Source organism: Boleophthalmus pectinirostris, unplaced genomic scaffold (genome assembly GCF_026225935.1).
Source record: "Boleophthalmus pectinirostris isolate CB_2022bp ecotype Guang Dong unplaced genomic scaffold, ASM2622593v1 HiC_scaffold_21, whole genome shotgun sequence".
Taxonomy (NCBI): Eukaryota; Metazoa; Chordata; class Actinopteri; order Gobiiformes; family Gobiidae; genus Boleophthalmus; species Boleophthalmus pectinirostris.
In genome coordinates this window covers 8640353-8655492 of record NW_026571175.1, presented here as the reverse complement: position 1 = coordinate 8655492, position 15140 = coordinate 8640353, and the positions used below count along the sequence as shown (strand labels likewise).

Sequence of the window (15140 nt, the reverse complement as noted above, 5' to 3'; positions counted from 1 at the left end):
CGAGACGTCACCCGAAACATCGCGAGGTTTTGATATGCAAGTAAAGAAATAAACCTTACAACAGCTTTATTAGCCTGTTTAGTTGAATATTTCTTCATACTAAGATTGTATATATTTGATCTAATCATAGTAGCATAATTTTACTGTGCTATAATTGGTTTTTCAATATATTTTCATACCTCATGGAAAAAAAGAGGAAGAAGAAAAATACACGGCTTAAATCTTAATACCACACCGCCATCTTGTGTTCTACTTTGAAAACACGTCCACAGATAAGCCCCAGGCCAATTTACACCACTTGATTGCTTCTCATGCATCATTATAAGTTATTTAGTAAGCATATAATTCAAATTCCCATAAACGGAGAGGCAATACATTCTCTAATTTAATCATCCCATGCATTCAGCCACCCATTATTTTTTGTATGCGGCGGTGCTTGGGTTAGTTTTGCAAGCTATCTAAATTCAAATGAGTTTTAAATACATGAGATGTCAAAAAAGGACAGTGTTAGGTTTTCAGCCTGCCTCCTCAGCATATGGCCAGCCACTGTGACTGCACTTGAATTGGAAAAGAAGAGCTTCGCCTGCAGGGTTTAGCTGTCCATTTCCTAATTTCACTATTCATTAAAAATTTGGGTAGTAGTTTGACATTCAATTGCACTTTTATCCTCTACATAGTAAGGTAATAAAAGCCTGAAGTTATGTCTTACTACTGTGTCTCATTCAAAATTAAGTGAAGTTTTTGAGCTACTGAAGCCAATATAAAAGTAACTCGCAAAATGAATAGATCACGTCCTATTACTACTACTACAAGCATACTACTATCTGTAAGTATTTGTAAGTAAATCATTTGATTAATTTGATCAAATTCAGTGACTTGGAGATCTAGCTCTATGGAGACAAGCGTGTGACAGCACCAAGTCAGATCTGTGGAGAGGCAACCTTGATCACAGTAAGAATGCAAGGGATTTATAAACACTATAAGCAGTGAAATAAATGTTAGACAGACACATTTAATGCCATACTGTGATGCATTCCAGGAAAGTTATGTCAGGATAGAGCAACAGTGATTTGGACACTGAGAAGTCTGCTCCACTGTCCATCACTTCCTAATTGGACAGGGATATCCGGTTAGCTAGCAGGAAAATGACTTCTTCTCTCCAGCTGCTAGGCCGGAGATAGGAAACAAGATCCACAATAATGAATCAGTCTTGTGTTTTCGACAGGAAATAAATGAGCTTTACAAATGGGGATAAGTAATAGGTTTTTCCCTGGTCTGAAATTGAAATCCAAAAATGCAGTAATTATTCTGCTAAAGTTAACAAGAGTTTTAAAAAAAAAAAAAAAACTAAAAAGATGGTTTTCTAAATGTCATAATTGGACATCCAGGTGGACAATTTCACAGTTTTTGAATACAATATCCAAATGAACCTCATCATAAAGTAATAAATGTGGCATAGATTTTGTGGGATTAACCCTTTTCAACTGATAGCAATCCAGAGAATTTTGCATCACCAGAATAAAAAATAATTTTTCTTAGTTCAATTGTGCTTGAATAGAAGATGGTGTAAAACATGTGTGTTTGTTTCTTGTAAATATGTGTAATAATTAAGCAAAAATTCTGCCTGCTCCCACCTCCATTTTATGTAATGGCTTCATGAAATGTTGTCATGTCAGTGAATTTACATGGTACTAGCAGGACGTAACATAGAATTGTGAATTATTGTGAATTTGAAAGAATACAGATTTAAAGGGGTAGGTTAATTTTGTTGCCTTTTTTTTCAGAATTAACACTGATATACAAGTCCAGTAAATATAAAACTTTATTTATAAAGCACTTGTCATACAAAAATGTAACACAAAGTGCTTTGCAGCCATTAAAAAAATCCCACATGTCCTTCCACCTAACCACCCTACCCCTACAACCACCACAATCTCACCCACAAACACGCACACAAACATGCTAGCACTCTTAAATACATGAGGCTATGCACATACAGTAAATCATGAAGCAAAGTACAGACTAACCAGGTCACTCAGAGTAAAAAATTATGCCCACATTTTCACTTGTAATGGATTAAAATGTTGTGCTTGTAGTTTGGGATTCTCTCTCTGGGCCTCAGAACCAATGACTAAAACCTCAGTTTTGTCCTGGTTAAGCTGGGGAATGTTTTCTGCCATTCAGGATTTGATATCTAAAATGCCGTTAAAAAGAGTATCCATTGGCCTGGTGTCTTCAGGAGACATGGAGATGTAAAGCTGCGTGTCACCTGCAGAGGCGTGGAAGGTAACACCACCAAAAGGGAGCATGTACAAGTAAAAAAACACAGAGGCACCCTGGGGCACACCACATGTGATTTTACGGACCTGGGAGGAGGACATGTCTACACTCAATATAAATGATCCATCTGTGAGATAGGATGTGAACCATCTGTGAGCAGCACCAGTGAGGCCGAGGAGTTTCAGGTGAGTCATAAGAATAGTGTGGTCTACTGTGTCAAAAGCAGAGGCAGAATGTACTCTAAAATCATAAAATCACTGGTAATCTCTGTGCTGCGGTTCACCCCAAAAACCAAATCGAAATGTTTCTAAAATGTTGTGATCATGTAAAAATTAAGTTAGATAAAAACACGTTTTTCTCAAGTTTTGCTTATAAATGGTGAAACAGACAACAACTTCTTAAGTTCTGGTAAATTTTCTGATGCGTCACTGCTTTATACCTGTCTGAAGGGAGAAGTCAACTACACTGAGACAAAAAAGATTGATTTACTTATCGTTTCTTACCATTTGTTAGCTAGGTCTACTGAACTACACAATATGTCCCTGAGTCATTTTGCATCATGGTTGGGCCCCTAATGGGTGATCTCACACCTATTAGTATACTGGCTAGCACTATTGGTTTTGTTTTGTGTGGTTTTGCTACAATATTTAACACATTTTAATAGGCAATAAAACGTTAAATGGCCCATATAATGCCATTTTCTGATACATGTTATAATATTATTTTCTCATCAAAAACATACTTGGATGGAAAACACTCTGTTCCAAACTCCACACACTTTCACTGGAGTCATTTGGATCATTTCAGACATGGAATTATCAATCTCTAGTGAACTAAAGATAAAAGGAAGCTGCTAACGTGAAAACTATTGCTTCATGACATCACAAGATGTTACAGAGCATTTTGAACTTTGGAGATACAGACACAAACAAAACACAAGTCCAGGTATGTTTTTGAGGATTATGTGTATTAATGTAGCAACATTCTAACATGACTAAAAGCTCACAAGAGTCAATTTTGCATAATATAGGACCTTTAATAGACAATATTTATTTTTAATCAGCAGGCCCACAGCCAATCCTCTGTCAATAAAAGCGTTTGTTCAAAGTTTGGTAAAAGAAATTTGAATATATTGTGGTAAATGTATATTGTTTGTGTTCAGAAAATTATATTTATATTTTGAAAGTCATTTTTATTCATTTTTAATAGGACAAAATAAAATGGAAAAATGAAATTGATCCATATATGTTTTTGGTAATATCACCCAACCATATTTACATGATATACAATATATGATTTAAGATTAATTCAAGTTTTAAAATAGAGATTGTCATATACATGTGGACGGGTTATTTAAATCTACTTTTTGGGGTCTTCACAAAGTGTGCAGTCTGGTTTGAGGTCAGCTTGTCTCTCCATCTGAATTGTGATAGAGTGGAAGTTGTACGTAGAGTAACAAGCCTGCGTCATTTCTCTCAAAACCGACTGAGCGTCTACAGTTTCATCTGTGAAAAAAGACAAGTATAAAAGGCTTAAAATCCTAACAGCTCATTATAATGAACATGCAAGAAATGTAATGGGGGATGTCTCAAAAAAAAAAAAAAAAAAAAGTTATTGACTCATATTGATCACAGGCTCCTGAAAATGTGTTGTTTAAATTCATTTTCTATTGTCTGTGAGTTTTCAGACTTGGACCTTAAAACCTATTTGGCAGTTTTAGGTTTTGTGAGCATTGTCTTACCATAGTTACTGATGAACATTCTGTCATAAACATACAGGCAGAACGCTCTTTCTAGCCATTTCTTTTTCACAGTTGCTAATGAACAATCGTAACTCATATCATTACTCTCACCTATAGCCACATGTGCAGTGAGCAGAACCTGGTTCATGGTCAGGGCCCAGATGCGCATGTTATGTACAGCTGTAACGCCCTTCACAGCCAGCAGGCGGTCCCTCACTTCACTGTACTGCACCCCTCCCGGAGTACCTAGAGACACACAGTTCATTAACTAAATAATGTACTTTACCGTTTCAAATGTTTATATTTGAGGAACATCTTACCTTCCATTAGCACAACCACAATGTCTTTAATGATTGTGAATGTGGTGCATAAAACCAATATGGAGAAGATAAAAGTGCAGATAGGGTCAGCGATCTTGTATTCAGGCTGAAAAATACACAACAAAAAGTCATTGGGTCATTATGTTAGTTTAAAGCATACAGTGTACACTGGAGGAATAATAATTATCCATTGCATTTATAGTTCAGTAATTTAAATATCATTATTTATCAATTCACCACACAGCAACAGTGTCATCTTGGCATGGCTTCCAATCTAAGGCAGTGTTAAGTTAAAATGGTCACTCTAACATCTGTATTGATATTTTGATCATATATACATGTATATACATATACATATATCATCTAAAATAGCAAGTCCGCTGACGTCCGCGTTAAAAAACTACAGTTCCCAATGGGAACTGATAACACCGAAAATGTCATCACAATAAAGAGACATGAAGTTGTTGGCACATCAGATTATGCTAGTGAGCTGCAGATTCTTTTTCATTTGAATCCTAAACGTATCACAGATTAAGGATATAAAACTGAAGAACAAAGTAAGTACAGAGCAGAGGGCATATACTTGTGGCGACGAAAACGGGAATTGATTGGCAAAAATGAGCTATTAAAGATTGTTTATACATGTATGAATCAAATACAGTACAGTGAGTAAATAGTGAAGGGAAACAACTATAACATCAGCTTTAAAATATTTGAAACTGTTACACGTGCCATGCTCTTTTCAACAAGATGTAGCCTATAATACAAGGCTATAATATTTTCCCTCCCTCTCAGTCAAGTGCTCCTCTCACCTTAAAAAAGATGATGATGGCGCTGACCAGCACACTGAGGCTCTGGAGCAGGTCCCCAACAACATGAACAAAGGCGGCTCTCACGCTGGCATTGGCCTGTTGAGCCCTGTGTCCTGGAGGCAAAACAAGGCCAAAATAAACAAAAAATACAAGAAAATCCAATCCTCATATTGTTAGCCTTGTAGCATAATAATTCAAGTTATTTTCTAAGGTTTAAATTGCAAAAAAAATAAAAATAAAATAAAATAAAAAACATAAAAAAATAAATTGTGTTGGTAAGATGACTGAAAGGTAGCTGTTAACTTGGAAACTACCACTTCATGACAACGCAACAGAGCATTTTGAGCTTTGGAGATGCAGACAGACTAATAATAAAACCTGTGTGAATGAAACAAAACAGAACTCCAGATTGTTGTTACCTCCTCAAAAACCTTTCTCTCATGGCTAAAAGCTCACAAGATAAAATTTTGCATAATATAAACATTTACAGTGGATGCTTTGTACTTTTACTTCTCTACATTTAAGGTAAGGTATCTGTACTTTCCACTCCACTGAATTTTTAAACTGGATTGAATATTTAAACGTATCTGTATGATTTGAGAAGTTATTTTTTTGTAGCACATTTAACATCCTAAAAGGTTTTGAAAAAACATATACAAAAAAAATTAATACCTAGAAGACTTAGGCTGATTTTGGACAATAGTAGGAATACAAATCACTCTCCTAATTCTTTATCAATAACACTATATTTAACACTTTAAAGCTACCATTGGTAATTAGGCTGGCTGTTGTAGTCTCACATTTCAATATTTTTACTTATGTATATGTTTTACTAGAGTATTTTTCTTACCCCTGTACCATTACTTTTATTAAATAAGAAAATTGTGTACTTCGTTCACCACTAGATGGAGCCATGACACCTAGAAATGCAGTAGAATCTGGGGAGTAGAATGAGACTGGAAAAGGCAAAAAATTGATTTAGGCAGTTAAAGCCAGCCATATCACATACATGCATCACAAACTTGTAACTTAGCTTAATAATAAACAAGGAATTTAATCATGTTTACTCTGTTTTGCTAAATAAAAAAAAATAAAAAAATAAAAAAAAGCCTAATTATGACTAGTTTGACCATTTGATAAAAGTTTGTAATTTTACTTCCTGGTTAAACATGGGCAGCTGATGTACACGTAATTCCATGTTATCTGGCAACAGTACTGTAAACAAGAACCAACACTTCTAATTTACATATTAGTTATAATTTGACAAGAGAAAGTACAAAAACAAGTACAAAAGATGAAAGCCGCAAGCGCAATCAAACAGGCCTCACAGGCCACGCACTCGGCCTTACCCGCCACTCCTTCAGGATGGCGCTGATGTGCCACTTGTCTCTGTGTTATTGTGGCTTTGGGCTGTATTTGTACTTATACTAAATTGACAGAAATAAACACACACTGGAAGTGTTGACATGCTAACACAGGAAAACATGGGTGCTTCCAGGGATTGCCATGGCGACATCATGCAAAATACAACATTGGCCCCTGGACATTTTTGACAGGTACAACTTGAACTTTCTGTGTTCTTTCTGTGCCAGAGGGGCGTTTGTTCTGTTCTTCTATTGTGTCGGAAATGGTTCATGTTAAACTTTTCAGAGATTATACGGTCGGATTATATGTATACGATCATATGCATAGACCGTTTATATGAATGGACATATATTCTAGCTTCTTAGCGTTTTCGTGGTGCATAGAACTACATTAGTGTATCAGCGTATCGGCGTTTTCAGGCGTCCACACAGTGCCGGATCAGATCCGTACTCAAATGAATTTGTGGGATATGGCGGCACCAGATCATTCTGTCTCTGGAGCCGTTTTCAAGCGGATTAGTGGGGAAGAACACTGCATCCACAATGAAAACGACTCGAATACGTACTAGTGGACATGGCCTTTGTTAGCGTTCATTGTGTTACCATGGTAACTGTTGAACATCCCACCACAGAATGTCCATCTCTCCATTGGACTCACCCTGGTCATGGTTTTGTTCCAGATCTGGTTCTTGGTTGGATTTAGGGCCGTTGCTGTGTCCATGTCCGTGTCCATGAGAGCTCAGACCTCCATGACTGTGGCCGTGTCCTGACTGGTGCAGCGTCAAAGCCATTCTATAAAGACAGGCAATTTTAGAACCTTGCAAAACAAGATGAATTCTCGCAATATTTTAGTTCACAAACTCTCAAGAATTAATCTTCAGAGACTCGCGCTATAATGAGTTGGGCGGACCAATCACAGAGCAGTATGAGGTTTGTGCTGAAGCCACAAGCCAAGTGCCCATACAATAGGGTGACCAAACATTAGTTTTTCATGTCCGTTTTTTGCATCCTGTCCTGAGCGTCCGGGTTTTTTTTTCATAAAGTGATGGAAATGTCCAGGTTTTCATTACCGTTCATTGGGGCCATTAAATTGAGCGTCTCTCGTAGCTCTATGTGCACTCAGAAGGAGCGAGCAGACACAAACAATCTGTCAGTCTGCAACTTGCCGAAGCGAAAATGCGCATTTAACAATGACTTGTACAAGAAATTCTCCGTTTTCCGTCCCAGTCGGGACAAGTCGGAGGCCATGTGCACAGGTTGCGAGGCGAGAGTAGCTCACTGTCGAGGCCCCACCCCCTACCCCCGGTAAGGTGTCCGGGTTTTCACAAAGGGAAATACGGTCACCCTACCATACAAACCAAAGCAAACATGGCAACACTGATGTACTGATGACATGAAATATGCATTTAATGGGCATTAACTAATTTACTGCAATTTAATGCAACAATTATTTGTGGTAATTAACAGTAAAGCCTCTAAAACCTCAAGTGGTATGGTATGGAAAAAATTACTCAAGCCTTATGAGAATTTGACCATAGCCCATTCATGAACAAGTAAAATATGGGTTTATTTTTAAGACTTTGTATTCTATAGCAGCTCAATTTATTGTGATATAACTGTATCTTTTTATAACTATAACAATATTATTCATTTTTGGTTTGTTTGGGGTTTTTTTTTTATACATTTTAAAATTTTAAGTCTGGATCCGAATATACATGAATATATAAATCAAACTATTAAAAATAGGGAGTGTAGATGTAGCAGAGCATGAAATATTTATAATTTCTATTTCCCAGAAAATATGACTCAAAGGATTAAGAAGTTTAAAAGGTCCCATATTACAAGAAATTGACTCTTGTGAGCTTTAAGCCATGTTACCTCATCAAAAACATACCTGGAGTTATGTTTTGTTTCATTTACACATGTTTGAGTAATGCTGCATATTACACTGTCTACTCCAAAAATCTCCAAAGCTTAAAATGTTCTTTTGCACCTTGTGAGGTCATGAATTGGTAGTTTAACTTTTATCTAGTTAGTTCAGTTGAAATAGGCAATTCAAGGGCTGAAATCATCCAAATGCTTCTAGTGAAGGTTTATGGAATTTATGGAGCACTTCCTGTTTAACTACATGACATCACAAGGCGGAACAGAGCGTTTTGTGTTTGAGAGAAAAACTCAGCCTAAATTTGCAGGATTTGTGTGTTAAACATGTGTGAATAAAACACAACTCCACATATGTCTGTGACGAGGAAACAACATTATAATATAGATCAGGAACTTATTTTTCTCATATTAATAAAGTAGTGCTGGAGTAGCTTAAATTCAAAATCATTATAATATTTGACTTACATGATATTTGCCAGGACAGCACACCCAGAGGTTATCAGCATGATGGTGCCTTCAATGGTGTAGTCATTACTGATCAGTCGCTGCACTGCCAGATAAACCAGTACACCAGTGACCAGCCAGATGGTGAAAACAGACAGAAGTGCTCCAAGGATCTCTATAGAAAATAAATAAAGAAAAAATATAATATGATATAATAGGTACAGCACTAAACATGGACAAAAATGAAGCAATTATGTCATTTTAATAGAGTTAGCAAACAGATCTTTTATACAAAACAAACTTTTCAGAGTTTTTAACCATGTTGTAGTTGGTTCTTCTTCTCATTTCCCCACTCAGAGTTGGGTTGGGAGTGATTTGTGCATGTTTGAGCAATTTTTAAATGACTTATTTTCAAGATCAATATCCATTTTCACCTCTATCCACATACACCTACTGCTCTCTACTTGTGTAGATCTCCAATATAATATGAAAACATTACACTAAAACATTCATGAAGTTGGTTCAATATGTTCAAACTCTGTATAACTGACTAGTTCTTCTGTTATAAATAAAACTGGAAGCAACTCAAATACTTGAATTGAAATGTGGTCGAAAAATACACAATAAAATGAGGCAGATCACATGATGATCACAATTCCCTCTAAAATTGTACTATTTTTCCTTTGGCAAACATGTCCTCCCTGAAGTACAATGGAATTCCTCTCTCACTGTACAAAGAATCAAAGAGTCTTTAGAAAGGTTTAGTGTATAGAAAAGCCCCACCAGGGACAGGAGCATTGAGAATTAGCACTTGCTATACACTCTATATGCATTGCTTCAGCTGCATGCTCTGCCTGTTAAACAAACAAATAAACAAGCAAATGAATAAAAACTTAGAGATTAAAAAAATTAAAGATTAAAGTATTCCCCCGTTCCCCATTCACATGTAATTCCCAGTAAATTGCTGCATCCAAAATGCCCGATCACTCAGCAATGACCCTCACTGATATTTTGCAGTGACATCACACTGGAGGTGTCCAACATGCATCTATATGGAGGAATGTTACCATGGTGAAACAATGCAAACATTAGCAAACACTGCCAAACAAGATTTAAGAGTATGAAAGTGTGAAAATACAAAATGAATTTAAACAGCACATTTTCAGGAGCCTGTGATCAACATGAGCGTTCATGGTCCTGTTTAGGTGTTGGATTTTCAACAATAAGGTTAGAGTGACAAACTGAAAAAAAAAAAAAAACTGTGGCTAATGCTAGCTAGCTTGTGATTGTAATTTTATGTGTGAGATTTGTTTAAGAGCACAAATCATCTCACCAGATCTAACAAACCTTAGATAGAGCAGTGCTTAGAGTTAGCATCACACACCCATGGAACACTGATGACATCCACTGCGAAGTATCAGTAGTACATACCCGCTCTGTGCCAGCCGTAGCTCAGCTTATGTGTGGCCGGTAGAGAAGAGAGCCACAGAGACACAAGGCTGATGATGAAGCTCATCAAATCCACCATTAAGTGAGCTGCGTCTGTCATCACCGCCAGACTGCTCGCAAAATACCCCCCTATAAAAACAAGAGAAACCTTCAGATCTATTGCTCCTGTCCTCACCTCAGGCCCCGCCCCTGGCCTCTAGTCTGCCCTCGCCCCCGCGCTCGCCCCCGCCCTCGCACCTGCCCTAGCCCTTGTTCTTGAACCTGTTCTCGCCCTTGTCCTCGCCCCTTTGCTCACACCTGCCTCACACCCGTCCTCGAACCAGCCCTTGCCCCTTCCCTCGCACCTGTACTTGCCCCTGCCCTTGCCCCTTCGCTCGCACCCGCGCTCGCACCCACCCTTACGCCTGCCCTCACGCCCGCCCTTGCCGCTGTCCTCGCACACGTTCTCGCACAATGTATATTCATAAACAATCCTGTATCCTAAACACCAGAATCAGCTTTTACCCTTAATTTATGCCTGATGTAGTTCATGTTTAGATCCAGTGGGACTCTAATAGCTAATCTCAGGTGGTACTTGGCGCAAAAAGTTAGAGTGGCACTGATGTAGGCTACTGTCTGTGTCCACTGTGCTCGCTTGTAATCAGTGGGGCCATGCCAAGGCAAAGCTGACAGGGTGAAGCCCCGTGCTGCTCCTTAAATGAACTAAGAAGGTTAAATGTATAGACATCATGGATCCTAGAGGTGGTTTTGACACTCAGAAAGCGGGGCTTTACTAATCTTGATTAGTCAACTATAAAAAAGTAATCATAGTTATGTTTTGATCATTATAATCATTATCTGGACTATATAAACTAAAAAACATATGAAAAGACAGTGTTATTACATCCATTCATAATCTGTTCATTTAAAATTAACCTTTATTTGGTTGATAATACATTTTAAAGTCTCAATGTACAATAGAAATAAAATATTTGACTAGTCAACTGATTGTAACAAATTGCAACTTAATCATTAATTGTAGCCCTACTAGAAAGGCACACTGCACACAAGCGTACTCACCGTCTCTTACTTTAGGAAGGTAAACCAGCTTTATTTACCTGAAATATCTATTATTACATCATTATTTTGATGTTATATATTATAGCCAGTTATTTCTACCAGGGGCGATGAAGTTCAACAGCCGCGTCCACTTCAAAGTCTGCTCTGATTCCAGAAGAAAATTAATAATTTTTCCAGTACACTTAAAAATGCAAATATTAAGAGTTCAAAACTTTCAAATTTGTAATATCATTATTTTTTTCCCAGAAATCTATGAGAAAAATGTATGGGAAATTTATTTCTGGCCCCAGGGGGTGGGCGAACACTATTGAACTCCACTATTTAAAACAAACAAAACTGACATTTAGACTCTCTCTCTGTTCAACTGCTTTTGTGCAAGTCTAGGTCCCTTGAACAGTCTCATATCTCACTGTTTGTCTCATGTGTTGCCAGTGCAGTGTTTTACCAAGGATTTCTCCAATCATGAAAACCAGGCAGATGAGCGAAACCACATAGAGCCTCTTTCGCGCCACTTTCTTCTCCCTCTCGCGGTCCTCCTTGGCACGACTGTTGTCATGGCAATGCTTCACATCCAAGTTCTTGTCGAGAACCACCACTCCATCTCCACTGTGGGGACAATTGAGAGAATAAAATAAAAATTGGGATCAAACCTCAGACTGAACGTTGTAGGAAAGTCTGTTGCATGTATTTGGTCTTGTCTGGGTTTAAAACCAGTTCACAGTAGTATTCTAATGAGGTTTGCCCTGTGGAACGCCTAAGGAAGGAAAGAAGATAAAAAGAAGATGATAAATAGAAGAAGAGATTTATAATATACTTATATAATGTATAGCAGACTTGGATTGTTGAATTCCATAGCTACTGGTAAAAAATATTGTCTAAATAAGTAAATAACAGAGAAAATTTATTATTTAAGTTTTATTTCAGGTAAATAAAACTTTTTTACCTTCATAAACTTCTTATCTCAAACACACTTTCTTCCACCTTGTGATGTCATGTGGTAATACATGAAGTGCTCCACAGTGTTTCTCCATAAACCTACTCTAAAATTATTTTTGATAATTTCTGCCCTGGATTTGACCATCTCTACTGAACTATAAAAGGTAGCTGTTAACTTGAAAACTACCACTTCATGACATCACAAGGTGAAACAGAGCATTTTGAGCTTTGTAGATGCAGACAGACTAATAATAAACGATTACTTAAACATGTGTGAATGAAACAACTCTGGGTATGTTTTTGATGATGTAATAACATTCTAAAATGGCTTAAAGCTCACAAGAGTACATTTTGTGTAACTTTGTAACTTAAAATTTTTCCCGCTGATTGAACAGCAACTCACCTAAACAACGAACCAACAAATGGATAACCTTTTACAAATCTTTATTAACAGTAATACGTTTCTTTAACCTGCATGTTGTTTGTTTACCTTTCTGTGTTGTAGCTCCTCTTCGCAGTCACTTCGGTCACGAGTTGATGTTTTTCGGGATTTCTGCTTTTTAACATGATGCCAACAATAAAAGGTATACTACAAAATATAAACTTCAGTTAGGGTATGAAAAAAACTATAGCCTATAAAAACGTAAAAAGCAAATAAAAATACATACTACTAATAATAAAAAACCTGTTGAGTGGCTGCGAAAAATTGCTGGTCCAACACTGCCCTCGTTAGAATTGAGTGAATGATTTGAGTAGCAGCTCATCCTCTCAAAGAAACGCGTGCACACTGCTTACAGTGCCCCGAGGCCGTGTGACAGCATCGTGCGCAAAGTCCACCTCTACTGTCCAAATTCGAGAGACAACCTCAGACCAAGCTGACACCTCGTATTAAAATCGTACAAGTACAATCTCTGCTGTTTCGTGCGTTAATTTAGCCAATTGGGTGCGTCCTGTGTGTCAAACTCATCGTAGCAACCTCCACGCCAGACACCACCCCTCTTCTCATTTTCAGCCGGCACTCTTCAAAAACAAAAGCCTACGAGGTGCCGTGTGCTCCGCCTCGTGCACTCCAGACCCCGTGGTCCAGACGTGCGCAAAAGTGCAGTGAGATTTGAAAGGATTATGTTCTGGAGTGGAGGATTTTCCTTTTAAATACGCAACGCTCTTGGTGTAAAGCTTGAAAGAAAGTTTAATTTAAAGGGCTCATATTACGATACATTCAAATTGATGTAATATTTCCTCATCAAAAACATACCCGCAGTTGTGTTTTGTTTCATTCATACACGTTTAACACACAAATCCTGCATATTGTTCTATGAGTTATTCTCTCAAACTGAAAACACCAGGTATGTTTTTGATGAGGTAATAACATTATAACACGGTTTGAAGCTCAAAAGAGTTAATTTTGCGTAATATGGAACATTTAAATCATCTTAAACCATAAATATAAACCGTCTTGTTTTTGTTCTTCAGCCATTTGAATATAAGGTAACGTCAAAAGTTGTTATTTGCAATAAACCTTAGGCTAAACCTGGTTTCTGATAAAGATAAAGCAATAAAATAAAATTGCTAGCAGTGATAAAGGGCAATTCCTGGCAATGAAGAATACTTAATACTGTTTGCTTTGTGAATGTGAACGCGGCATGTAATATTTATTTTGTTGTTCAGATTATCCAAGAAAGAAGAAAGAGCAACAGCAAACAGAGGCCATGAAAAAAGTCCGCTACTGTTTCCTGGATGCAATTTTAATGTACAAACTCACTGTTTCACTTTGTGATGTCAAGGATATCATGTAGTTATACAGGAAGTGCTCCACTGTGTTTTTAAAATCTGTACACCTTCACTAGAATCAAACAGATAATTTCAGTCCTTGAATTGAAAATCTCTACTGAATTAATAGTAGAGAGTAGCTTTTAACTTGAAAACTAACATTAAATTAGCCAGGCTAGCGCCACCTAGTGCCTCCACTCCATTTCATTTCTCTTCAGTGACTAGGTCCAGAATCAGAATACACTAGACGGTTCATCAAAACCCTGGAAGTGCAAGTTCAGCACCAGCCAATCAGCGAAGAGCCATACATTCTGTGTTGCAACGATTCCCGAGATCGAGGATTTAAATTCAGAACAAAGAGAATGTTTGGTGAATTTTATCAAGGGGAAAGACATTATTGCCCTTCTTCGTACGGGATTTGGGAAAAGCTTGAAGTTAATATACCAGTTAGCTCCATTAGCGGTGCATTACATTCGTCACAACCAAGTAGCAGCGATTGGTGAAATTTAAAAAAAATATCCACCTACTGTTGAGTGAACAAATTCGAACACTGTGAGGTCAGATGGTTTTTACAAACAGAGCATTTTGAGTTTTAGAGCTGTAGACAGACTGACAAACCAGGATTACTGAAACATGTATGAATGAAACAAAACACAAATCCATGTATGTTGTAAGTTTGAGGAGGTAAAATTATAAAATTGCTAGAAGCTCACAAGAGGCCATCATGTGTAATACAAGCCCAGATTTATTCCTAATCTTAACTGGACACAGGACCTATGGCAACACATTCACGGACAAAATGGCTGTTATTTGTATTTACGCAATTGTAGCCTACAAGTTGACAATTCAGTATTTTATATTTGTGACAACATGTTTTAAACTGCTAATTTCCCCATGGAAGAAAAGTAGATCAGAGACTACATAAAGGTACTTTAAGTAGGACACTTGTAGAAATGAATTGGAGATGAAATGTACAATCTTTGAAGCGCTAATTAGTGCAAACATTTAAATTAGCTTTAATTTCAAAGGGTAAACGCACTACCACTCTCAGCTGAAACCATTTTAAATTTTACACAGATCT

General features: G+C 37.3%; 1 protein-coding gene across 3 annotated transcripts; it reads right to left on the bottom strand.

Annotated features, from left to right (window-relative positions):
- Positions 1-3526: 3526 nt before the first annotated feature.
- On the bottom strand, positions 3527-13309 carry LOC110173328 (proton-coupled zinc antiporter SLC30A2). Of its 3 annotated transcripts, none has more exons than XM_055157180.1 (10): positions 12958-13309; positions 12780-12878; positions 11799-11959; positions 10277-10423; positions 8867-9020; positions 7176-7309; positions 5154-5266; positions 4342-4447; positions 4133-4267; positions 3527-3785 (listed from the first exon to the last, which is right to left on the bottom strand). In XM_055157180.1, exons 2-10 carry the CDS (start codon positions 12854-12856, stop codon positions 3640-3642), a joined length of 1173 nt encoding a protein of 390 aa, XP_055013155.1. In that variant the 5' UTR covers positions 12857-12878; positions 12958-13309; the 3' UTR covers positions 3527-3639. The 3 variants fall into 3 exon arrangements, with proteins under 3 accessions (XP_055013155.1, XP_055013156.1, XP_020794989.2); XM_055157181.1 differs by having other exon boundaries at positions 12975-13309; XM_020939330.2 differs by having other exon boundaries at positions 12780-13309.
- Between the last annotated feature and the right edge of the window lie 1831 nt (positions 13310-15140).

Bases quoted from the DNA above. Each gene is read 5' to 3' on its own strand.
- LOC110173328 (XM_020939330.2), bottom strand. From the start codon at position 12,856: ATGTTAAAAAGCAGAAATCCCGAAAAACATCAACTCGTGACCGAAGTG. The intron at 10,424-11,798 runs GTAAAACACTGC...TTGTTTTTATAG, and splicing joins CATGATTGGAGAAATCCTTG to GGGGGTATTTTGCGAGCAGT. The intron at 4,448-5,153 runs GTGAGAGGAGCA...TGTATTTTTCAG, and splicing joins CCATCATCATCTTTTTTAAG to CCTGAATACAAGATCGCTGA.